The sequence below is a fragment of the Mobula birostris genome, chromosome 17, assembly GCF_030028105.1.
Source record: "Mobula birostris isolate sMobBir1 chromosome 17, sMobBir1.hap1, whole genome shotgun sequence".
NCBI lineage: Eukaryota > Metazoa > Chordata > Chondrichthyes > Myliobatiformes > Myliobatidae > Mobula > Mobula birostris.
In genome coordinates this window covers 38,596,068-38,623,274 of record NC_092386.1, presented here as the reverse complement: position 1 = coordinate 38,623,274, position 27,207 = coordinate 38,596,068, and the positions used below count along the sequence as shown (strand labels likewise).

At 39.5% G+C, this 27,207-nt stretch overlaps 1 protein-coding gene across 3 annotated transcripts in view; it reads left to right on the top strand.

Annotated features, from left to right (window-relative positions):
- The window catches only part of LOC140211624 (guanine nucleotide-binding protein subunit alpha-14), a 139,517-nt gene extending 118,111 nt beyond the window's left edge, over positions 1 to 21,406 (top strand). For all 3 annotated transcript variants that reach the window (XM_072281558.1, XM_072281560.1, XM_072281559.1), the window contains exons 3-7: positions 6,838 to 6,992; positions 12,782 to 12,910; positions 15,943 to 16,072; positions 17,584 to 17,737; positions 20,724 to 21,406. In XM_072281558.1, coding sequence (XP_072137659.1) covers positions 6,838 to 6,992; positions 12,782 to 12,910; positions 15,943 to 16,072; positions 17,584 to 17,737; positions 20,724 to 20,914 — 759 coding nt within the window. In that variant the 3' untranslated portion in view covers positions 20,915 to 21,406. The remainder of the gene's footprint in view (positions 1 to 6,837; positions 6,993 to 12,781; positions 12,911 to 15,942; positions 16,073 to 17,583; positions 17,738 to 20,723) is intronic.
- The last annotated feature ends 5,801 nt before the right edge of the window (positions 21,407 to 27,207 follow it).

Genomic DNA, 27,207 nt, shown 5'->3' with positions numbered 1-27,207 from the left:
TTTATAAGTTATGTTCAATGTTTCACATCTGGGATACTTTGCAAACCATAGATACAAAATGCAGACTGGTGATTTGAGCACTGGACTACCCATTCATTAATATTTCTGGTCTCGCTTAACTTATTGTCCAACTAAAGTTTTATTTTCAATGAACACTCTTGTAAGGTTTAATTGAAATTATTTTATGTAGATTTTCTGATAGGCATTTGGTGAATTTACAAGAACAAAATGAGCCAGACTTTGTGATTTAAGAACAATGATTTAAGAAAAATAATAATTTTTTAACAAGTCACTGAAGATGCTAGCAAATTCTATATTAGCACTGTGGAGAACATTCTGACTATTTGCATCACCGTCTGGTTTGGAGGTTCCAATGCACAGGATTGGAGGGAGAAAACTGCAGAGGGTTGTAAACTCGGAAAGCTCCATAATGGGCACTAACCTCCCCACCATCAAGAAATCTTCAAAAGGTCATGCCCCAAGAAAGTGGCATCAGTCATTGAAGTGTCCTCACCATCCAGAACCTGCCGTCTTATCATTACTATCATCAAGGAAGAGGTAGAGGAACCTACACACACACACACACACACACACACACACACACACACACAGACTGAGACACAGAGTCCCTCTCCCTGCTCCCTCTCTCCCCCTCCCCTTTCTCCCCTCCCCATTTTATAAACAGCTTCTTCCTCCGCCATCAGATTTCTGAATGGTCCATCAGCACTGCCACTATTTTGCTCTCATTTTGCACTACTTTTTAGTATTTCTTTTTGTAACTTAGGGTAATTTTTTAATGTATTGCAGTGTGCTGCTGCCATAAAACAACCAATTTCACGATATATGACACTAATAATAAATCTGATCCTGAAAAATTAAATCAGACTTTAGACTTGTGATGCAAAAGAAAATTGCCACCTAGGTAGGCTTCACTATACAGGTGACTCCACCCTCTCCCACTTCCCATGTGGCAGCCATTCAAGTAACAGAAAATTGCCCTTACATAATTTATGGATAACTACCCAAACATTTGAGATTGAATATACTTCACCCTCATAGGATTTATGTGGGAAAAATGAATTACTGAATACAAAATTTAACTCTTTTGTCAACTCTTGTTTCATGACATATGCACAGATAGATAGCTTGGCTTCACATTCTGGAAAATCATGATATGGACAGTTTCCTAGGAACACAATCTCCTGCAGCATAGGAGTCGCCTCCACTGTTGTTCTCTGAAAGTGGGTAGGCTTTCAAATATGTGTGGAAAGGCATTAAGTCAGGGTATATTTCAGAGGATGCTCATTAAATACAGCAATGTTCAGTGATGTGTTGCATCTCAATAACTGCCAAAATACTTCTCTGGTCCTGCAATTTAACTTTAGATTTCAATTGTTATTGGATTTTATATTTTTTTGTTATAAGTTATTTGTAATGGAAACAAATAAAGACTGGCTACAACCAACAGATTAATACAGTAGTTTATTCTGTTCCATTAAGAAGTGAGGAGATGTCCAAAACTGAAAAGTTGTTTCAAAGTTGTTCAAACTTAATCTTGCCTTAACGTAAGTCTAATACAGTGCACCATAATATTGCATTCACTAAACACAGTGGATTCTGGTTAAATAGGCTATCGGTTAATCAGGGCAAATCTTTAAGAACAAAAACTAATCAAAAAAATCGCTAGGATTCCTGGCTATTTGGGACATTATGCTGCTTAATTGGGATGGAAGACTGTTGCTGAACAGTTTCTAACTAGTGTCAAATGCGTGCACTTGCATAGCCGTTAGGACGCAACACAGTGCTTCGAGCAAACAGTTATTAAATACCAAAACAACAGGAATTCTGCAGATGCTGGAAATTTAAGCAACACAGATCAAAGTTGCTGGTGAACGCAGCAGGCCAGGCAGCATCTGTAGGAAGAGGTGCAGTCGACGTTTCAGGCCGAGACCCTTCGTCCTGACGAAGCGTCGACTGCACCTCTTCCTACAGATGCTGCCTGGCCTGCTGCGTTCACCAGCAACTTTGATGTGTGTTGCAGTTATTAAATACCATCAGTTACACGTGTTTGAGTTCAAAAGCAGTAATTTTTGGCACTGATAGTTGGCGAGAAGTAAGATTAAGACAACTCAGAACTGTTTTGCTCACTGTGGTTTCAAACATTCAGGCTTGGAGATGACAGAAATGGCTGGGAGTGAAAACGAAATGATTTCACTACTTGAACATGTTAGAAACTGAAGAATTTGAAGGCATCAACAATCGTTTTGAATGTTACAATGAAAATGAAGATTTTGAGGGTCCAGTCTTCAACAGCATAGTATGAAGGCTGTCTATTATCTGCAGTAGGTGTCTGCGGTGACATTGTCGGAAGAACGCAACATGGATGAATTTCTCCATTGATAAGTATTAGGAACTAATTAATACAGTTTTATAGTACTGCAATAGTATTCGTATTGTTCTAATTTGTCTTGTATTTCATTTAAATAATTTGTTACTTAGCTTGTCTTTTTTTAATACCTTTTTTTTAACTATTTCCGTGGAACTTTGGCTAATTGAGGCAGCCGCTTAATTGGGCCAAAATGTGTTGGTCCCAATGTGTCTCAGTTAACCAGAATCCACTGTGGCTTGTGATCAAAATCAGTCAAGAAACAATTCATAACGTGATGTAAAAATATAATGTGTTGTTCTTTCTGCGGTTACCATCTCCTTTAAGAGCAACTTCTGAGGTGAATTTCCTTGCCTTACCACATTTATGACTGTTGTTCCATTAATCCTCTTCTGTCTCCTGTCATTTTTTTCCCCAGTCTCTCTTCTACTCATCTTGAGCTACTAAGTCTTTGCTGTCTCTCATCTTCTGTGATCTTCATTGTATAGAATCTACTAATCTCAGTTGGTTTTATCACCCTTCTCTGTCAGCGATTTATTTTTAAATTCACTGTCTGGACATAAGGTGAAGATGTGTGTCATTGTTCAACTCGGTTGACTTAGTTACACTGTTTCTCTTTTGTAACAATTCTGCTTTTTCCTGGTGATATACTTAGTTATTTATGAACACAGCATTGTTTTTGAGATGTTTTATGAAACTACTTCCATTTCAGTTTTAACAGTAGTATTTTAATGAGGGTGAATTAGTAGAACAGAATCGGGTTTAATATCACTGGCGTATGTTGTGAAATTTCTTAATTTAGCAGCAGTAGTATGATGCAATACATGGTAATATAGAAAAAAATAAGTAAATCAGTTACAGTAAGTATATAAATGTATACAATATTTTGCCCATGCATTTTTAAAACAAATGTTTTAAAGAAATTGAATTAATGTAAATTGTTTTGGCAGCTCATTACAATTACATTCTCATGCAAACAATTTCAGGTTATTGTAAGGTCTCCCTTTGTAAGTAGACTGCAGAAAGTAAACACGATTCTATTTGTCATTGTTTATTTCTGAGTATTTAGATGCATGAGAAGATTCAAGATTATTTAATGCTACTGCCAGTACACAAGTGTAAAGGAGAATGAAATAATTGTTATTCTGGATCCAATGCAACACACAAAAAAAACACAATAAAATAAAGAACAAAATAATAAAAACATGATAGATATAAATACATAAGATAGTTTATACATAGATTGATTGTATATCCATAAAGTGATGCTAGGCATAGGCTAAAGTGACTCTGACAGGAAATGATGAAGTAGTGATGGTGGGGTGGGTTAGTGGGTAGAAGTGCTGATCAGCTTTACTGCTTAGGGAAAATAACTGTTTTGAGTCTGGGAGTTCTGGCATGAACGCTATGTAGCCTCCTCCCTGATAGGAGTGGGAGAAACAGTCCGTGAGCAGAGTGGATGGAATTGTTTATGATATTATTGACCTTCTTTCCTGTTCCTTTCTGTATATATGTCCTTGATGGCAGGTAGGCGAGTGCCAGTGATGCGTTGAGCAGTTTTGAGTACGCGTTGTAGGGCCTTCCTGTCTGCCGCAGTGGAGTTTCAGTACCATGCAGTGAAGCAGCATGTTAAGATGCTCTTTACTCCATATCTCTAGAAGGTCATGAGTATTGATGTGTGGTGTCCAGCTCTCTCCAGCCTCCTCGGGAAGTAGAGGCATCGGTGAGCTTTCTTTACTGTGTGGGATGTGTTCTGGGACCAGGAGAGGTGGTGCAAGATGTGCACTCCCAGGAGTTTGAAACTGCTCACAGTTTCCACTGCTCTGCTGCCTATGTGAAAAGGCATGTGTGGTGGTGCGAGTTCTTCTGAAACTGGTAAACATCGCCTTAGTCTTGTTGACATTGAGGAAGAGATTATTTGCCTCTCTGTAGGCTCTCTCATCATTTTGGTGATTAGCCCTACCAATGCTGCGTCATCGGTAATGTGATTACTTGTTTGGCTGTGCAGTCGTGTGTGAGCAGAGAATACAGCAGTGGGCTCAGCACACAGCCCTGGGGGGCATCTGCATTGAGGGTGATGGGAGGGAGGAGCTGTTGGGCAACCTGATTACCTGAGGTCTGTGGTCTGACTATCAGGGGAAGCAAAGGTTAAATAACAGGCAAAGTTAAGCCTGTCACGTCACCCTTTTCTTCAGTGAGTCCAAATGAGTGAAGTGATTCAGACATTGTGTTATGCAGCACGGAAGAAAGTCTGTGATTCAGCATGCCTTTGCCCTCAGTTCAGTTGCCATATACTAGTCAATTTGGAAATAAAGTTGATTCCCGTTATTTGGGACACATCAAGACTAGTACATTTTGGACCAGCAGCTGCCCCAATTAGCCAAAGCTTTGTGGAACTAGTTAAAAGGCATAAGGAAGTAAAACTACCAATCAATGGAGAATAAACCAATAGAACATAGAAGAGTACAGGACAGAAACAGGCTGTTCGGCCCACAATGTTGTGCTGAACCAGCTAAAAAGCAAATCAAAAACACCCAAGCACTAATCCCTCCCAAGTACAAAACTAATTATAGCCGATGCCAAAGGACATCATGAAGTTGGCACCATTGTCTGCATTATATGGTCTATAATGACCTGCTGGATACAACCAGAAATTCAATTTTATGCAGGATGGCAGGTGATGCCTGTGTAGAAAACGACAAAAAGTCTCTATTTGTACATCCAGGAAGGTGTTGAACACCTTGGGTGTCCACGACAGAATCATACACAAGACAAGTGGAAGCAGCACAAGAAACACTGATAGCAGCTGAGTTCTACGTGCAAATTCTCAGTCCTCTCATCAGACACTGCTTATCTTGATGACAATTTGACTGAGTGCACTCCCAGAGGAAGTGCAATTACAATTGTAATTGACCATTCCTAATCTGCATAGTTCAGTAATTTCATCAATAAGAATCTTGATTGTTTTTAACATCAGCTTTAAGATGAATTTGCATTTCATGACATGGTAGCATGTGATATCCAGTATATTGAAATTTGTTCACTTTAAAATGTTATTTTGAAGTAATAGTTTTATACTTTTGAAAGTTTAAAATTGGACATCCTGTGTAGGACAAAAGCAGACTCTTTTGGCTGAATTTATCCATCAATGTGATAGTGTACTTAGGTAATTGAGAAAAATTATTTTTTTGTATATGTTGATATTTTGTCCTTTTTCATGGTCTGATTGCCTCAGACTTAAACTGTTTGCACTTCACTGATAGCTGTCAATCCACAGCTGAATTCTACATTTGACTCTTCATTCAGAGAAGTCAATAGTACTTCCATTCTTATTGTTTTAATGAGCAATCAGCCCTTGTTCATTTTGTCTTTTACATCTGTTGATCAGTGTTATTCTGCCTCCTGTTTACTGCTTGTGTCCGCTTTTTAACTTTTGTATTTAATTTACAATAAATTGCGATAAATGGATCTCTGACATCCGGTGTATGTACGAAGTAGAATAACAAGTCAGTAATACAGTAAATGGGTGGCAGGGTGGAGATGCACCCCTACCAAAGGAGGTGTAAGCTGCTCCTTCCCTCTGCTAACCTGCAGGTCACCTTTGGGCAAGGTGCAGCTCCTGCTTAGCTTCCCCGATCAGCGTCATGCAAAGCCATGGGAGCAGGTATGAGCTGCTGGTGCTTATCACACGTTCCTACTGTGTGACCACTGATGCCAGTCACTGCTCAGAAGAAGGGCGATGGCAAACCCACTTCTGTGGAAAAAATTGCCAAGAACAAACATGGTCATGGAAAGACCATGACCGCCCACGTCATACAACACAACACATAATGAATGAATGAACACAGTAAAAATTGACCATTCAGGAAGTCCTGATGGTCCAGCATCTGGTAGCCAGTGGCCTAAACTTAACAGAGCCTTAGATCCCACACCTCCCTTATACTTGCAATGATAAATGAAAAGTTTTGTTTTCCTGTGTAACATAATTAGAAGTCTGACACATTAATCCAATGGTCTGGAAAATCTACCTTTCCGGCCCTACTCGAGTTAGTGAATGATTTTGTGGTGTGCTATTAGAAGTGAATTTGCTGCTCGAGAGTTTCAAAGTTAGAGTATTTATTGCTACTGGAGTCTTTCATCCTGTATGTGTATCAAGATGAATTAAAATACAACTGTCTTGCTCAGACTAACAAGTCTTCAGAAATGATATTTCATCATGAGGAAAATGGTGTACACCAGAAGTGAATTGAGTGCTTAATGGAACCATATTCTCAACTCTCAGTTCATCCCATATTTTTCCTTGTTTCTTTAACAGCAAAAATTAAACAAATAGAATTTTGGTTCACTATTTAAGTTAAAGACAATGAACTTTATAATTCATGATAATGGATGAATTTTGCATATTTATGTGTATATAAATATCCCTAAATGTGCTTAATTATTTCTGTTAGGACAATGCAAATATGATCAGAGAAGTAGAAGTGGATAAAGTATTCTCTTTTGAAAAACCATATGTTGAAGCAATAAAGAAATTATGGAATGATCCCGGGATCCAGGAATGCTACGACAGACGGCGAGAATATCAGTTATCAGATTCTGCCAAATAGTAAGTATGAAAATTGTTTTAAACTACTATACTAAGGCCAAAATATTCTCTTGGTTTTTATCCCCTTCCAATGTATTGCATTTGGTGTACTGGAAATTGGTGTGTGCTATTGTAGAGGTATGTTTTTCAATACCTCTGAACGGTTAAATTCTGAGCTTAGTGACATACCCTCTTTAATTCTGTTCAACTATCATTTACTGGAAGCTTTTAGACCAAGATAATCTTGTCAGTTGTCAAAATGCATTAAGAAAAAAGTTTCATAAAGATTCTTCCACCTACTGCAATCTGCACTACCAATCTAAAGCAGCAGCACAAGGAAAATTTTGTTAATGACATTTCGTAGCATAAAGATAGAAACCGCTCTTCCTGAAGCTCCTGACTTGTTCTTTCCATACAAGTCTCAAAGTAAATGCTCAATATATTATTGAGCATTGGATTATTAATATTATTATTAATCCTCATTTTGGTGTGTGCGCAGTAAAATATATACTGGATTCAATAACGTACATTTATGTCATGTATTGCTTCAAATGTTGAACTTTATATAGAAAACAAAATCCTGACACTGTCCAGTGTGCTCTATACAAATAACATCTTGTTTTTTTTTTGATGGTGTAGTCAAGAAAATATAAACATATAATTATTGGAACATTTTTGGAATTCATACAAAAACTCTTAGTTTAATAGAAACATAGAAAACCCACAGCACAATACAGGCCCTTCGGCCCACAAAGTTGTGCCGAACATGCCTCTACCTTAGAAATTACTAGGCTTACCTATAGCCCTCTATTTTTCTAAGCTCCATGTACCTATCCAAAAGTCTCTCAAAAGATCCTATCGTATCCGCCTCCACCACCGTTGCCGGCAGCCCATTCCACGCACTCACCACTCTCTGAGTAAAAAAACTTAACCCTGACATTTCCTCTGTACCTACTCCCCAGCACCTTAAACCTGTGTCCTCTTGTGGCAACCATTTCTGCCCTCTGACTATCCACATTATCAATGCCTCTCATCATCTTATACACCTCTGTCAGGTCACCCCTCATCCTCCGTCACTCCAAGGAGAAAAGGCCAAGTTCACTCAATCTATTCTCATAAGGCATGCTCCCCAATCCAGGCAACATCCTTGTAAATTTCCTCTGCACCCTTTCTATGGCTTCCACATCCTTCCTGTAGTGAGGCGACCAGAACTGAGCACAGTACTCCAAGTGGGGTCTGACCAGGGTCCTATGTAGCTGCAACATTACCTCTCGGCTCCTAAATTCAATTCCACAATTGATGACAACCAATACGCCATATGCCTTCTTAACCACAGAATCAATCTGTGCAGCTGCTTTGAGTGTCCTATGGACTCGGACCCCAAGATCCCTCTGATCCTCCACACTGTCAAGAATCTTACCATTAACACTATATTCTACCATCATATTTGACCTACCAAAATGAACCACTTCTCACTTACCCGGGCTGAACTCGATCTGCCACTTCTCAGCCCAGTTTTGCATCCTATCAATGTCCCACTGTAACCTCTGACAGCCCTCCACACTATCCACAACACCTCCAACCTTTGTGTCATCAGGAAATTTACTAACCCATCCCTCCACTTCCTCATCCAGGTCATTTATAAAAATCACGAAGAGTAAGGGTCCCAGAACAGATCCCTGAGGCACTCCACTGGTGACCGACCTCCATGCAGAATATGACCCGTCTACAATCACTCTTTGCCTTCTATGGGCAATCCAGTTCTGGATCCACAAAGCAATGTCCCCATAGATCCCATGCCTCCTTACTTTCTCAATAAGCCTTGCATGGGCTACCTTATCAAATGCCTTGCTGAAATTCCTATACACTACATTTACTGCTCTTCCTTCATCAATGTGTTTAGTCACATCCTCAAAAAATTCAATCAGGCTTGGACCTGCCCTTGACAAAGCCATGCTGACTATTCCTAATCATATTATACCTCTCCAAATGTTCATAAATCCTGCCTCTCAGGATCTTCTCCATCAATTTACCAACCACTGAAGTGAGACTCACTGGTCTATAAATTCCTGGGCTATCTCTACTCCCTTTCTTGAATAAAGGAACAACATCTGCAATCCTCCAATCCTCTGGAACCTCTCCTGTCCCCATTGATGATGCAAAGATCATCGCCAGAGGCTCAGCAATCTCCTCCCTCACCTTCCACAGTAGCCTGGGGTACATCTCATCCGGTCCTGGTGACTTATCCAACTTGACGCTTTCCAAAAGCTCCAGCACATTCTCTTTCTTAATATCTACATGCTGAAGCTTTTCAGTCTACTGCAAGTCATCACTATAATCACAAAGATCCTTTTCCATAGTGAATACTGAAGTAAAGTATTCATTAAGTACCTCTGCTATTTCCTCCGGTTCCATACATACTTCCCCACTGTCACAGTTGATTGGTCCTATTCTTTCACGTCTTATCCTCTTGCTCTTCACATACTTGTAGAATGCCTTGGGATTTTCCTTAATCCTGCCCGCCAAGGCCTTCTCATGGCCCCTTCTGGCTCTCCTAATTTCATTCTTAAGCTCCTTCCTATTAGCCTTATAATATTCTAGATCTCTAACATTATCTAGCTCTCTAAACGCTCTGTCCGCCAGAGAAAGCAGGATCTCCCAGTGGCCACACATTTTAATTCCACATCCCATTCCCATTCTGACATGTCTGTCCACGGCCTCCTCTACTGTAAAGATAAAGCCACACTCAGGTTGGAGGAACAACACCTTATATTCCGTCTGGGTAGCCTCCAATCTGATGGCATGAACATTGACTTCTCTAACTTCTGCTAATGCCCCACCTCCCCCTCGTACCCCATCCGTTATTTATATACACACATTCTTTCTCTCACTCTCCTTTTTCTCCCTCTGTCCCTCTGACTATACCCCTTGCCCATCCTCTGGGTTCCCCCCTCCCCCCCTTTTTCCTTCTCCCTGGGCCTCCTGTCCCATGATCCTCTCGTATCCCTTTTGCCAATCACCTGTCCAACTCTTGGCTCCATCCCTCCCCCTCCTGTCTTCTCCTATCATTTTGGATCTCCCCCTCCCCCTCCCACTTTCAAATCTCCTACTAGTTCTTCCTTCAGTTAGTCCTGACGAAGGGTCCCGGCCTGAAACGTTGACTGTACCTCTTCCTAGAGATGCTGCCTGACCTGCTGCGTTCACCAGCAATTTTGATGTGTGTTGCTTGAATTTCCAGCATCTGTGGAATTCCTCGTGTTTGCGTCTCTAAACCTTTTGTAAGCTTTTCTTTTCTTCTTGACTAGATTTGTTACAGCCTTTGTACACCACGGTTCCTGTACCCTACCATAACTTCCCTGTCTCATTGGAATGTACCTATGAAGAACTCCACACAAATATCCCCTGAACATTTGCCACATTTCTTCTGTACTTTTCCCTGAGGACATCTGTTTCCAATTTAACCTTCCAGTTTCCTGCCTGATAGCCTCATAATTCCCCTTACTCCAATTAAACGCTTTTCTAACTTGTCTGTTCCTATCTTTCTCCAATGGTATTGTAAAGGAGATAGAATTATGGTCACTATCTCCAAAATGCTCTCCCACTGAGAGATCTGACACCTGACCAGGTTCACTTCCCAATACCAAGTCAAGTACAGCCTCTCCTCTTATAGGCTTATCTACATATTGTGAAAGTATTAAGTGAAAGGAAGGATGTTTTGATGAAGGCATTACATTCACAAGGAGGCAGTGATTGATTAGGATGAGAGGAATTGTGAATATTGCAGATGCAACTATGTATTACATGCAAAATTGAGGTAGACAAGGCTTCGTGTAATTTTATGACACTGTCAGGGAAAAATGAGATGAAATTAACATGAATTTTTGCCTCGATTTTGTAAAGTTGGCTATGAGAGTTTGTAACCTGTTCCTTATTTTGGGTTTGGTATGAGGCAAAGTTTTAAGAGATCCTGTTCCCTTGCATATTAAAATGTTCCTGAAGTCAACCATTATTAATCATTCATTGTAGAAAGATGAGCTTTTGGAAAGCAACATTTCACACTCTGACCACTGAAATCCAGTGTAATTATAAATAAGCTTAAATGAATGAAGAATGTATTGTGAATTGGAAGGAAGAATTTACTGGGTGTGCTTCCCTTAATAGCCAAGACCTTTAGCATGATTGCTCCCTTCTATTGTTACTATAAGCAAATGGATTCTCTACTTGGCTTTTCAAGAAGCTAATCTTTCAATATTAGGACTACACCTTAATTGCTCTTTCCTCAATGTTTCCTGATCACCTTGTATTAATTTGTGGATGTAGCTCAAGACTATAAACATATAAAGCAGACATGAAAGGAAAAAGTCCTGGCTCCGTCCCCCCAACATGCTGTAACTGTGGTTTAATTTACCCTAAGTGAGAGACGGTACCAGAGAGATTCCGTCAATTTAGTACCTGTCTGTTTCCCTGACCATGTAATCAACTATTCCTACAACAGTTCTAACCACCCCGTTCCACTGTTAAGTTCTTTATCCCATGATACTATATTCTGCTCAAACACGAGAAAATCTGTGGATGTTGGAAATTCAAGCAACACACACAAAATGCTGGTGGAACGCAGCAGGCCAGGCAGCATCTATAGGAAGAAGTACAGTCTAAGTTTTGGGCTGAGACCCTTCGTCAGGACTAACTGAAAGAAGAAATAGTAAGAGATTTGAGAGGGGGAGGGGGAGATCCGAAATGATAGAAGACAAAAGGGGGAGGGATGAAGCTAAGAGCTGTAAAGTTGATTGGCAAAATGGATACAGAGCTGGAGAAGGGGGAGGATCATGGGACGGGAGGCCTAGGGAGAAAGAAAGGGGGAGGGGAGCCCAGAGGGAGATGGAGAGCAGTCAAGGAGTGATTGTGAGGGGGTGGCAGGGGAGGAGGGAGAAATAAATAAATAAATAAATAAGGGATGGGGTAAGAAGGGGAGGAGGGGCATTAACAGAAGGCCTCCTTCCATGGCCTCCTCTACTGTCAAGATGAAGCCACACTCAGGTTGGAGGAATAACACCTTATATTCCATCTGGGTAGCCTCCAACCTGATGGCATGAACATTGATTTCTCTAACTTCCGTTAATGCCCCTCCTCCCCTTCTTACCCCATCCCTTATTTATTTATTATCTCCCTCCCTCACAATCACTCCTTGCCTGCTCTCCATCTTCCCCTGGGCTCCCCTCCCCCTTTCTCTCTCCCTAGGCCTCCCATCCCATGATCCTCTCCCTTCTCCAGCTCTGTATGCCTTTTGCCAATCAACTTTCCAGCTCTTAGCTCCATCCCTCCCCCTCCTGTCTTCTCCTGTAATTTCGTATCTCCCCTCCACCTCCCACTTTCAAATCTCTTACTATCTCTTCTTTCAGTTGGTCCTAACGAAGGGTCTTGGCCTGAAGTGTCGACTGTACTTCTCCCTGTAGATGCTGCCTGGCCTGCTGCGTTCCACCAGCATTTTGTGTGTGTTGCTATGTTCTGCTCTGTTAAGAATTGCAATGAGAATTTTGTGTTCAGAAGACAAAATTGAATTTTTTCCACAGGAACAGAGAATGTTGGATATATATATTTTAGGCATATATTATCAATAGATAGAAGCTCTTTGCAGAAGAGTTGATCACCTGTTCTTCTCTATTACACTGAATGGGCTTGTTGGGATATCTTAGCATCTTTGTCTTTGGCAACGTCTTCTGGACAGTACCTGTAATTTCCTTTTCTTAAATGTTAGTTTGTAGAATTATGTTGGAAGTTTCTGTAATTTGCAATTATATTTAATTTTTCAGCTATCTTAGTGATGTAGATCGGATTAGTTCAGCATTGTATATACCAACTCAACAGGATATACTGCGGGTCAGAGTACCAACAACTGGAATCATCGAATATCCTTTTGATTTGGAGAACATAATCTTCAGGTATTGAAAAGGACAGATTTTCCTGCTTAATAGATTTTTCATGATGTGCGAAAGAAAGTAATGGCTATGAATTAACTGGCAAAACCATTAATTATTGTTAAACAAAAATGGATGATTTCTGAAGAATGTGACACAGTGAAGGTGTTTGTGAGACACTGCATCTCTACAAGTTGCCTTCTTGATACTTCTGCTCATGCAGCCAGCACTATTAAAGTGAACTTAACTTTGAATGTGGAAAGGGGGAACACAGGATGTGTTTACGTATGATGTATAAATGACTGAAGTGGTTATAGAATATAATTGCATCATAGCATGTAAGCACCACAATATTTTCCCCTTGTTGTTAAACCAGAAAAAAAGTACTCACCCTTGAAGTTCTTAATGTCGTACATGTATAGTGTTTGGAACCTGCCAGTATTCCTAGCTTGGTTCCATACATAATAGTATAAATGCATCAAGTAATATTTAATATGTGTGTAAAATACATAAAGCATCTCTGTAGTGCTTGGTTAGTCAAAGCTCTTGCAGCAACATCTGCATTTTGAATTTGAAATAAAAATGCTCCCTGTGCCTGACTACAAAATATTGAGAAAAGTTTTATAGTTTGAATTAAATGCTTCACTGAGGGAAATTACTTCTGATTGCACTAAATATCTATGTAAACAATTGCAAACTGTTTAGAAGATCAAACTTCCTTGACTATTTCCATCACCGGTGAATATCTATCCATCAAATGAAAGATGATGCCTCTCCCATTGCACAGTAGATAGCATCATGTTTCTTTTTAAGCTACTGTGGGTTTTTAGCATCTTAATTCTTCATTTAGTGGGTGAAATGTAATACTAAAATTTTAAATAGTTCTTCAGTTTTTTCCTTAATTAGAAACATAGAAAATAGGTGCGGGAGTAGGCCCTTCGAGCCTGCACCGCCATTCAGTATGATCATGGCTGATCATCCAACTCAGAACCCTGTACCAGCCTTCCCTCCATAACCCCAATCCCTTTAGCCACAAGGGCCATATCTAACTCCCTCTTAAATATAGCCAATGAACTGGCCTCAACTGTTTCCTGTGGCAGAGAGTTCCACAGATTCACCACTCTGTGTGTGAAGAAGTTTTTCCTAATCTTGGTCCTAAAAGGCTTCCCCTTTATCCTCAAACTGTGACCCCTCGTCTAATCCCTTTAGGATTTTATACATTTCAATAAGATCCCCCCTCAATCTTCTAAATTCCAATGAGTATAAGCCTAGTCGATCCAGTCTTTCATCATATGAAAGTCCTGCGATCCCAGGAATCAATCTGGTGAACCTTCTTTGTACTCCCTCTATGGCAAGAATGTCTTTCCTCAGATTAGGGGACCAAAACTGCACACAATACTCCAGGTGTGGTCTCACCAAGGCCTTGTACAACTGCAGTAGTACCTCCCTGCTCCTGTACTCGAATCCTCTTGCTATGAATGCCAGCATACCATTCACCTTTTTTCACCGCTTGCTGTACCTGCATGCCCACTTTCAATGACTGGTGTATAATGACACCCAGGTCTCGTTGCACCTCCCCTTTTCCTAATCGGCCACCATTCAGATAATAATCTGTTTTCCTGTTCTTGACACCAAAGTGGATAACTTCACATTTATCCACATTAAATTGCATCTGCCATGAATTTGCCCACTCACCTAACCTATCCAAGTCACCCTGCATCCTCTTAGCATCCTCCTCACAGCTAACACTGCTGCCCAGCTTCGTGTCATCTGCAAACTTGGAGGTGCTGCATTTAATTCCCTCGTCTACGTCATTAATATATATTGTAAACAACTGGGGTCCCAGCACTGAGCCTTGCGGTACCCCACTAGTCACTGCCTGCCATTCTGAAAAGGTCCCATTTTATTCCCACTCTTTGCTTCCTGTCTGCCAACCAATTCTCTATCAAACCCCCAATACCGTGTGCTTTAAGTTTGCACACTAATCTCCTGTGTGGGACCTTGTCAAAAGCCTTTTGAAAATCCAAATATACCACATCCACTGGTTCTCTCCATCCACTCTACTAGTTACATCCTCAAAAAATTCTATGAGACTCGTCAGACATGATTTTCCTTTCACAAATCCATGCCGACTTTGTCCGATGATTTCACCGCTTTCCAAATGTGCTGTTATCACATCTTTGATAACTGACTCTAGCATTTTCCCCACCACCGATGTCAGGCTTACCAGTCTATAATTCCCCGGTTTCTCTCTCCCTCCTTTTTTAAAAAGTGGGGTTACATTAGCCACCCTCCAATCCTCAGGAACTAATCCAGAATCTAAAGAGTTTTGAAAAATTATCACTAATGCATCCACTATTTCTTGGGCTACTTCCTTAATCACTCTGGGATGCAGACCATCTGGCCCTGGGGATTTATCTGCCTTTAATCCCTTCAATTTACCTAACACTACTTCCTTACTAACATGTATTTCCCTCAGTTCCTCCATCTCACTGGACCCTCTGTCCCCTACTATTTCCGGAAGATTATTTATGTCCTCCTTAGTGAAGACAGAACCAAAGTAGTTATTCAATTGGTCTGCCATGCCCTTGTTCCGCATAATCAATTCACCTGTTTCTGTCTGTAGGGGACCTACATTTGTCTGAATTAAGATTCTTTGAAGCAATTCTGCTTGAAAGTAACATTTAAAATCATTGCCATTAAGTTGGTTTCACTGCTAGATTCTCAACCAAGTTTGGCTTTTGAGTGAAGTAGGCAGGATTTTAGATTGTATGAAGACTAATAATTTGTTTTTTTTGTTTTTTACCTTTGTGATTCTTATATATGATGAGGTTGGATCCTTTAAGTCTGAATGGTTATTTCTATTTCTGCTACCTGTGTAGTAGTTATAGAAATGAGAAAACGATAGTAAAGGTTTTGTTATATGCAACATTACATGCAGAGTTCAATTTTACAATGATAAGAAAATGGCACGATTTGGGATGATTCAACTAATTCTTTCAAGGCTTAATAATGTGACTGGAAACTGCAGTTTCAATCTTTGCTTTACTTTATAGGATGGTAGATGTTGGAGGTCAGAGGTCAGAACGAAGGAAGTGGATTCACTGTTTTGAGAATGTCACCTCAATCATTTTCTTGGTGGCACTTAGTGAATATGATCAGGTCCTGGCTGAGTGTGATAATGAGGTAATGTCAGATTTTTTTGACAACAGATGCCATCTTATATAGCTCAAGGGTCCTTGGAGGGTGAAAAAACAAAGTAAATAATATTATTTTATTAATAATGTTATTTCATATTTTCTGGCATTTTTTTCTCGTAGCCTAAAAAAGTGCTTCTTTGATTTAGAACAAAATTCACCCACAATTAAAATGTTGATATTCTTTCTCATTGGAGTACTTCTGCTCCATTTCCACCAACAAATTTGTCTCCTGTTCAGGCCAGGTGAACGACAGCCTATCTCCCCTTTGCATGCACATTGGAGAGTACCCTGACTAGTTTCCTCACAGCCTGGTATGGAAGCATCGATGCCCAAGAATGGAAAAGCCTATAAAAAAAACAGCAGAAACTACCCAGTCCAACAAAGAAAAGCCTTCCCAGTATTGAGCACATCTACAAGTGGTGTTACAGTAATCTATTAGAAGTTATGAATTATCAGGTTTAGATTTGTCAAGGTGGTAAAAACTAGTACAATAAATGGCTTCAATTCGTGTAAACCTTTCTGTATTTATACGGATCTGATTGATGCCATGCTGCTGGGAGAAACAAGCTTCAAGAAAAACGCTGAGTAGTGGGATGCAGCCAGTGAGTGTTCAAGACCAGGCTGATGTTCAGCCAGAAGGGTGTTGCGAGTAATCCAAGTCACACATGAACTCTGCTGAACAGAGAAACACTAGCTATCTAAACCTGATATTCATTAACTTTACTCTGATACAATCCTCCAGCATTACATGCTAGGGGTTCACCATTGCCGAGACACTCAATTGGATCTGCTATGCAAGTACTGTTGTTACAAGAGAAGATTAGAGGCTGTATATACAGCAGTGATTGAAACAACTCCTGAAACTTCAGGTTCTTTCCACAAGGCAGAAGATAGGAATTTGGTGAAATATTTCCACTTGCTTTGATCAATGCAGCTCCAATAATTCTCAATGAACTCAAAACCATCCAGGGTAGACTGTCCCCAAACTGCCCAAACATTCATTCCTTTCATCACTAACCATCTACAGATGCACTGGAGTTGCAAACGTCAGCTGCTTCAGCACCTCCCAAACTTGTCATCAGTACCATCATAAAAGACAACGTAGCCGGTGAGGTTCCCCTCCAAGTACACACAGTTCCAATGTGGAAATGTATATCTGCTCCATCACTGCCACAGAGTCTAAAACCTGGAAGCTTGCTGCGGATACCTCCAGCAAAAGCACAGGAGTGCACATTACCCCCACTTTTAGCGCAATTAAAAATCTGCAATAAATAGTGGTCTTGCCCACATTCGTTAAATTAGTGCAGACTGCTGTAGGAAATCTTGTGATACTTCTGTATGTAAACAAACAGTGCAACATTTATAACTTGTATAGAATTGACTGCCCAGGGTTTATTTGGGAGGCTGTGAAGCATTGATACACAGGCAATGTGCCTTCTGTTGGGTATTTGTTGCAAGTTACTTGCTGATATAGAAATGCTTTACATTTACTTTTAGAATCGAATGGAGGAGAGTAAAGCATTATTTAAGACGATTATCACCTATCCCTGGTTTCATAGCTCGTCGGTCATCCTCTTCTTGAACAAGAAGGATCTCCTGGAAGAAAAGATCATGTATTCTCATCTAGTTGATTACTTCCCAGAATATGATGGTGAGTATTTTCCTGGAAATAATTTAATGCACTTAGTTATACATGATGCACAATAGCAGAATGAGTCTTGTATTAGTTTGAAGGTTAAAAGGGAGGGTGTCTGCTTTATGAAAACAAAATGATGGTTAAGATTAATATATGCAAATTTGATGCTCAGTACTAGAACTATATTTGCAAATGTGTGTTGGCATTATTGCTACTGCTCTTCAATAATGAACTTACCATTATTTTGTCTTGTTACAGCTTTCTTGAAGATTTCAAATTTCTAGGATGAATTGTTTTAGAAATTTTCTCAATTTAATATATTATCAAACTTTATATTATGCTTTATTTTATTTTTAACTTCTGTCTTAAATTAATCCCATTTGATCCAGTTTCCTTTAAAGAATATTATTAAAAAGTGCAATCTTGGTGAAGTTCTGAGGATATGTTTTGCTGGAAAAGCTTATAATTAGAACAGGCAACAGAAGTATCAGTAGGCTTGATGAAAATGGTATGTTTTAGGTTTAAAGGCGTTGGGAACTAATATGGTGAGGTGGACAGTAGAAATGGGTAAAGAGCTTTTCGGTGCATTGTGTGAAGTTGTGCATATGTTGAAATGTATGATGGTTAGAGAAAGAAAGGCCAGGCGGTGTATTACAAATTGACAAAAGAGCATGTGAGGTATGGACAGTGGGGATTGGTATTGTGAGGCTCAGAATGTCGAGTTAGAAGATAATTTCTGGACTGATAACGGTGTCATGATTGAGGTAGTTGCCCGTGAAGGAATGAGTTCGGGCCTCTGACCCTTTGTCAGAACATTTTTCAGTTTTGAACAAGAGGAAGACTGAAAGATTGTTAAACAGTATCATATTCATATTTTAGTTGCAGCTTCTCATAGTTCTCTAAATTATTCCAGGGATTTTGCCTGTAGCTCATTATCTGGAAGTCCATTCTGTTGGTCACCTTTAAAATGCACACAGATGACATGAAATGCACTGCTGCCATTGTTGACTCTGCTTATTACCTCATCAAATAACTCACTTGGTTACATGCAACCTTCCTTAAATCTATGCTGACTGTTCTCAATTAATCTGTCTTTCCAAAGGAAAGTTACAATGCCCATGGAATGAATTTCAATGAACAGACCTGTAACTATTGGATTTCTCCCTTTCTCCCACTTAAAACAACTTACAATGTTGGCAGTTCTCTGGTACTAATGCTGAAACTCAGGGTTGGATTTTGCAATCGTAGCCAAGGATAACCCCTTTAATTCTTCTTTTTTCACTATGTTTATCCCATACAGCAGTTTGTAGTCATTCACCTTAACTGTTGATTTCACTTTTCTGGTAAAATATTTGTTCACCTTACCCATGTCCTTCACGCTCATGCACAAGTTACTCTATGGTCTCTAAAGGCCCCACTCTTAGTGTTTTATTTTGTTTGCTTTACTTTCTTACAATCTTTTTTAATTTCACTCTTATATTTTCTGTCCAATTCACAGCTTTCTACTATATTGTCTGTGGCTCTCAATAGTTAACATCAACTCCCCCTCCCGTTTTTGTCCTGTGTTTGCTTCTATGTGCAATAACATTCGGGTTTCCAGGTTCAAATGCTGTCTATGGAACATGTATTCCTGGAACCTAGAGAATAGTTCCAGCTGAATGTGTCTCATTTTTTTTATCCCTTATCTTAACCCATTTAGCCTCATTCTTATATCGTCCCTTCTCACAGCTGTGGTGTATTGGCAATTCCTCTCTATCCCTCTTTCTATTTTATCTTAAGATCCAATAACTAAGAAGCTTGTCCTTTGCCTCTTTAGGCCATGCCTCCGTAATAGCTGTCACACTGTAGTTTCTGTGTGTCTTTGCCCTTAATTCACTCACTTTATTCACTGCATATTATTTAAGCACAGAAATTACTCATTTGCTAATTTTTTAACCTTATTTCCCATGCTTTTCAAACACTTCTGCCTTCTACTCCCTACTAAATCTCAGCTTCCCACCTTCTGCCAAGCTAATTTGAACGGTTGCAGTCATATCGAGGTGTAAAGTATCTGGCTTGTACATGTCACATCTTGCTGCGAACTGGTCCCAGTGGCTTTCCTGCTGCTCTATTCTAATCCTATATCCACTTGAAAATGATGCCAGGAGTATTGGAAGTTATCAGCTTTTGAGATCTTGTGTCTTAATCTCTTTCCTAAAATAGATTCTGCTGCCAAACCTCATCTCTTTTCCTACCCATGTCATTGCTGATTTGGCCTCTGGTTGTTCCCTCTCTCTCTTTCTCTCTCCATCCATAACTTTCTGCAACTATTCCATTGATATCCTTGTCACCGGCACCAGCTGTAAAGTCCCTGTAACAATGACTGTCTTGCCCTTTCTCCTCTATCCCTGCAACAGTTGAACTACCTTAGTGGCTTGTTCTTGGCACTGGCTGCCCCCGTCAAGAGGAATCCCTTGATCCCTTCAGTACTCAAAATTGAATACTGGTTATTAAGCAAGAAGCCAACTAGAGTCTACTTGAACTGCTGAAGGGTTTCGGCCTGAAACGTCGACTGTGCTTTTTTCTGTAAGTGCTGCCTGGCCTGCTGAGTTCCTCTGGCATTTTGTGTGAATTCCAGCATCTGCAGATTTTCTTTTGTTTACTTGAATTACTTATTCTTTTGTCTGTTAGACATGCAGTCTTAGATGTGCTGTCCATAACATTCAACTCTGTGGATGGCTCGCCGTGGCATCAGCTGTAGCTGAAGCCCCAAGATGTGCGCTTCTCCAGCTGATGACACTTCCTGTCACTGTGGCTACCATGGAGTTCCCAAATCCACGGGTGAAAGTTGCCCTGCCATGCCTTGTCTTGCTTAAATAAGCTCACTTTGCAGAGACAGGAGTAAATATTTAATTTAAATACAAAGTTATACCATTGCCCTTCCTACACCAAAAGGCCACACTGTAGATATTGCATTCAGTGAGCAAAGTTCATTGATTTATATACTTCTAATGTCTTATAGGTCCACAGCAAGATGCCAAAGCAGCGCGAGACTTCATTTTGAAGACTTATCAGAATCAGAACCCCGACAAAGAAAAGGTCATCTACTCTCATTTCACATGTGCCACAGATACAGAGAATATACGGTTTGTCTTTGCTGCTGTCAAGGACACTATTCTACAATTAAACCTGAAGGAATTTAACTTGGTATAAAGGACAAACAACATATATTGTTCATCATTTAATACGTTTTAATGCCCGAGTTTTACGTGCAAGTTTAGAGTTGTATTAGGAACCTGAAAACTTACCAATTTACCACTTGTACAGCAAACTTGGTGATATTGTACAGGTGTTTAATTTCAGATTCAACCTCAATTCTGTTTGGAATTATTTTTTCAAATAGGAGCTTTTCTGTTTGAATAAAAACAATTTGTGCTGGCAATGTGTGGCACATTTCTGACAAAGAGTCAAATGAAGACCTTTAATAGCTTTTGTGGTTTCAAACAATCCTGGGAATCACGTCAAAAGAAACAAGTATGTTTTTCCTAAACGTGCTTATTTCACAGTTCTAAGTACTGAAAACACACTTATCTTTACTTTCATGTATGGCACTCTATCAAAAATACATTGTAAAATTTCTGGAATCTGGTGGTTTACTGAATGTAGCTAATTACCTAAAATAAAAACAACCAGATTTTTCTATAGTTTGCATAATTTGAGTTACATTTAGTTACATGGAGTAGCTTTAATTACTTGTTTAATGAGAACTCTAAATGATTGCTGAAGAAACAAGTTCTTAGGTGTTACTTTCAACATTTTAAAATATGTCATCCAATCATTCTTGGGTCATAAAACCACAGATGCCTTCAACATTTAAATTCTAGCATAAGTTGTTGCTCTTAATAAAGACAGTGCAGTAAACATGCAAAATACACAGTTTACCACCTCAGACAAATTGTAATGGAATTCATTAGCAAAGAATAGTGTATAATGCTTTCCTCCAACGGGTGAAAGGTTTATATGACAAGGTGAAATATAGGTTAGTTTGCCAATTCCAAAGGCCTGTGTTCCTAAACAATGTGGTAAGTACCTTAATACTAGAGTTGTAAAAGATGGAAGAAACCCAGCTTGATAGGACATTTTTCTACCTGCTACTGAAAGGAGTTACACATTGGTACATCAGTGTTTGCAAGCCTTTGTAAATATGTATCCTATATATATATGCATATCTATATATATAGCATTTTTATAGCCCTGGAAGTTGTTTATTGTGGTTAAATAGAAATATTTGTTGGAAGGATAACTATCAGCAATTTCAACTGTACAGGTTTTTCCTGACAATTTAGGAGTGCAAGATAAAAAAAAGTCGTACTGTTTTGAAGTTCTAAGTGATAGTGCACATTTTTGCCATTAATCTCATTTTGACTTTTATAATTTAATTCACTGCTGTTTTACATATGAGGTCATTGTAATCTTTCCATTTCAACACTTGTATCTATTTTTAATAATTTTTACAGTTTATGCAATACAGTTTTTGAATATTGTTAAATTGCCATTGAATTTGAATTTCAAATGTATAAAAATCTGTGTTTTGCCATACCATTCCATGAAATGTACTTGGCACGATGCACCTAATTGAGTTTGTCTGCAGTCATTATGCTTTTTATTACACCATAAATATTTAAAGAATTACATATCAAGTTGCAGTGCCTGGTGGGCCTTGTGTAATCTAGTTCCTCATTCAAAGTAAACAAATTTGGCCTGCTTACTTGAATCTAATTTAACCATTCATGCTATAAGGAATCCAAGAGACCTCCAAGATATTAACAGGGACAAGTTGTGTACATGTTGTTTCATGGGTGTCCTTGCATGATGTGTGGTTTTAATCCCACATTAGGCACCTTTAAATCTAATGGGCTGTATGTCCAGAAGTCAGTGCAAATGTCAAGCATATCATCCACTTCAGTGGCGAACACTCAGGAAAAGGTTGCAAGCCCAGGTAGGTCTGAGGCCTAATCTGATCTTGAGTGACAACTTTAGGGGAGTCCAGACAGAGGGGAAAACAAACCTTTCCTGACCCAACACAGCAAATGCATTTTCTGTTACAATTTGGTCCATGTTGCTTTAGATTACTTATAGCTTGAGATTCTAAAGGTATGTGTAACATAGCTGTCCATCTTCAAATCTGTGAAGCAGATTAAGTAAGAGGTTGATGGTCTTATTGAAATGTTTAAATTGCCAAAATGCCTCCCAGGATGCCATTGGCTGCTTGCTCCTTCTCCCATTTCTATTAAGCTTGAATAATGCATGAAAAGAAGAGGAATTTCAAATCAAATAAAGTATAATAAAATTAAAACATTAAATTCTAACCCTCTTCACTTTAGCTTTCAGACTGCATGGTCAAACTTCTGTCCAGATAATAGCTTTGTCAGCTGTGAAAATTAAAGCTTCTACTATCAGAGGTTTAAAAAAAAGGGAACAGATTCAAGGACAGTTCTGGAATCCCTGATTTCAAAATTTCTCAGTTCAAGTTAATTCCTAATAAGAAGAGAAATGTGATTAGTATTGAAGATTTAGGAAGCAGATGAAGAATTTAGGTTGCATTGATGTAAATAACCAAATAATTCACATTTTCCTATGGATGGTGAAATTGTGTTCACTTTTTTCCTGAAATATATTTTATTACATGTGAAAGATAATGGTTGAGTTATTTATGATTCTGCTGGGATCTTTGTGTTTAGAATAAAAATAGATTTTCACTGATAACAAAATTCCCAAGTCCTTTTACTTGCACTCAACTTCTGTTTTACATATACCACTGTATCAAAAATAATCATGGGATTCTTTATGTTCCAGTTCTTTATATTTTGTGGGGATAAAAACAAACTATCAATATCACCACTGTATATTGTATTAAGTTATTTTGTAAGCATATTTCAGCACATGATGTCAATATTTTATACCAGTCATGCTGTGCTAGGCAGCACCACTTTGCATTCTGAAAAAATATGCCAGACTGAAGCAACCATCTAATTTTGCTTGTAAAGCTGTCATTTTTCCAGTTGGAAATAGTTTATTTTAAAATTTGTATTTGGCAGTTGTGGATTAGAACCTAAACATACATACTATAATGTAATATTGAACAGAGTGCAGAAAGTCACTGTTCCCATTTGCAATCAGATGCAAAATACCATCTTTTCAGGTGCTGCAATAGACATTAGAAGGTATTTCAATGCACTTTTATTATCTGTGTTTCAGCTACATGACAATTCCAATATATTTTCAACTTCTTAAAAAAATTAGCCAAGTGTGTATATTTTACTCTGTACAAAAATCAAAAAGCCTATAATTTTTAAAAGTTAACATTTGACCAACCAAACGTTGTTAAGATTCTTTTAGTATTGTGGTGGTTCATTGGTTAATAATTAATTCAAATGTATTTTGAAAAATTCTTTCATATTTGATAATGCTGCTGTTTATACGGAAATTAAACACAAACTTTGTTTTTATGTTTCATACTGTTTTCTTGAGAAAGACGAGGATCAGTGATGTAATATTGTATGTCATTTGAGTCATGCCATTGAAATAAGTTTACATTTGACTTAATACTTACACTTCATTTGTGTATTGTGACTGCCGAAACAGCAACATTTTACCTTTTAGAGCACTACAGCAAAGTACAGGCCTTCAGCCACAATGTTGTGCTGACCTTTTAACCTACTCTTAAGATCAATTTGATCCTTCTCTCCCACACGGCCTTTCATTTTACTTTCATCCTAAGAGTCTCTTAAATATCCCTAATGTATCTGCCTCTACCAGCACGTTCCATCCACCCATTGCTTTGTGTTAAAAAAAAACCTTTGACATCATCCTTATGCTTTCTTCCAGTCACCTTAATATTATGCCTCTCCTATTAGTCATTTCTGCCCTGTGAAACGATCTCTGGCTGTCCACTCTAATATATTAGAATCAGGTTTATTATCAGCAGCATGTGTTGTGAAATTTGTTAACTTAGCAGCAGCAGTTCAATACAATACATAATATAGAAGAAAAAATATTAAGTCAATTTACAGTATATGTATATTGAATAGATCAAAATAGTGCAAAAAAACAAAAATAATCGTATATTAAAAAAGTGAGGTAGTGTTCATGGGTTCAGTGTCCATTTAGGAATTGGATGGCAGAGGGGAAGAAGCTGTTCCTGATTCGCTGTGTGTGTGCCTTCAGGCTTCTGTACCTCCTACCTGATGGTAACAGTGAGAAAAGGGCATGCCCTGGGTGCTGGAGGTCCTTAATAATGGACGCTGCCTTTCTGAGACACTGCTCCCTGAAGATGCCCTGGGTACCTTGTAGGCTAGTACCCAAGATGGAGCTGACTAGATTTACAACCTTCTGCAGCTTATTTTGGTCCTGTGCAGTAGCAACCCCCCCCCCCCCCCCAAATACCAGACAGTGATGCAGCCTGTCAGAATGCTTTCCACAGTAGAACTATAGAAGTTTTTGAGTGTATTGTTGACACGCCAAATGGCTTCAAACTCCTAATATAGCTGCTGTCTTGCCTTCTTTATAACTACATCGATATGTTGGGACCAGGTTACATCCTCAGAGATCTTGACAGCCAGGAACTTGAAACTGCAGACTCTCTCCACTTCTGATCCCTCTATGAGGATTGGTATGTGTTCTTTTGTTTTACCCTTCCTCAGGTCCACAAGCAGCTCTTTCATCTTACTGACATTGAGTGCCAGCTTGTTGCTGCGACACCAATCCACTAGTTAGCATATCAAGCTCCTGTACACCCTCTCATCTCCATCTGAAATTCTACCAACAATGATTGTATTATCAGCAAATTTATAGATGGTATTTGAGCTCTGCCTACCACACAGTCATGAGTGTAGAGAGAGAGTAGAGCAGTGGGCTAAGCACACACACCCCTGAGGTGCACCAGTGTTTATCATCAGCGAGGAGAAGATATTATCACTAATCCACACAGATTGTGGTCTTCCAGTTAGGAAGTCGAGGATCCAATTGCAGAGGGAGGTACAGAGGTCCAGGTTCTGTAACTTCTCAATGAGGATCGTAGGAATGATGGTGTTAAATGCTGAGCTATAGTCGATGAACAGCATCCTGACATAGGAGCTTGTATTGTCCACGTGGTCTAAGGCCATGTGAAAAGCCATTGAGATTGCATCTGTTGTTGACCTATTGTGGCAATAGGCAAATTGCAATGGATCCAGGTACTTGTTGGGGCGGAAGTTCAGTCTAGTCATGACCAACCGCTCGAAGCATTTCATCACTGTCGCTGCGAATGCTACTGGGTAATAGTCATTAATGCAGCTCACGTTATTCTTCTTAGGCACTGCTATAACTGTTGCCTGTTTGGGAACTTCAGCCTGTAGCAGAGGTTGAAAATTTCCTTGAATACTCTTGCTAGTTGGTTGGCACAGGTTTTCAGAGTCTTACCAGGTACTCCATTGGGACCTTCTGCCTTGCGAGAGTTCACCTTCTTTAAAGACAGCCTAACATCAGCCTCCAAGACAGAGATCACAGGGTCACTGGGTGCAGCAGGGATCTTTACAGCTGTAGTTGTATTCTCCCATTCAAAGCGGGCATAGGAGGCATTGAGTTCATCTGGCATTGAAGCATTGCTGCCATTCATGCTATTGGGTTTTGCATTGTAGGAAGTAATGTCTTTCAACCCCTGCCAGAGTTGTCGTACATCCGATGTCACCTCCAACCTCGTTTGAAATTGTCTCTTCCCCCTTGAAATAGCCCCGCCCCCACAAATCATACCTGGTTTTCTGGTACAGACCTGGGTCCCCAGAATTAAATGTCACAGATGTAGCCTTCAGTAGATGACGTACCTTCTGGTTCATCCATGGCTTTCGGTTTGGGAATGTACAGTAAGTCTTACCATCTTGAACACTTCTATCAAGTCACCTCACATCCTTTGCTCCAAGGGAAAAAAAGCACAAACTCACTCAACCTTTCCTCAAAACACATGCTGGTAAATCTCTTCTGTGCTCTTTCTAAAGCTTCAACATCCTTCCTATAAAGTCATCTAACCAGTGTTTTATAGAGCTGCAACTTTACCTCTATGCTCTTAAATTGAATACCCCAACGAATGAAGCCTAACATATCATATGTCACTTTCACCACCTTCTGAGCTTGCCTTCTGTTCAGTGTTACCGCGGGGGGAGTAAAGGACATCCACCTTCCCTGTTACCATGCAGATACAGGTTCCCTTCCTTACCTACTTTCTCATAAGATCCTACATCCAGCACATTCTCTGTAACTTCCAACGTCTCCAACCACAACAATGGATTCCTACCAGTAAACGCATCTTAACCTTCCTCCACACTCTGCTATCCACAGGGATCACTCACTTCACAACTTTGTTCCTCATCCCTCCCCACTGATAACCCTCTTGGCAAACATCCCTGGGAGTGTGACAAGTACTACACATGGCCAGTCACCTCATCCCTCACCAGCATTCAGGGTCCCAAAGA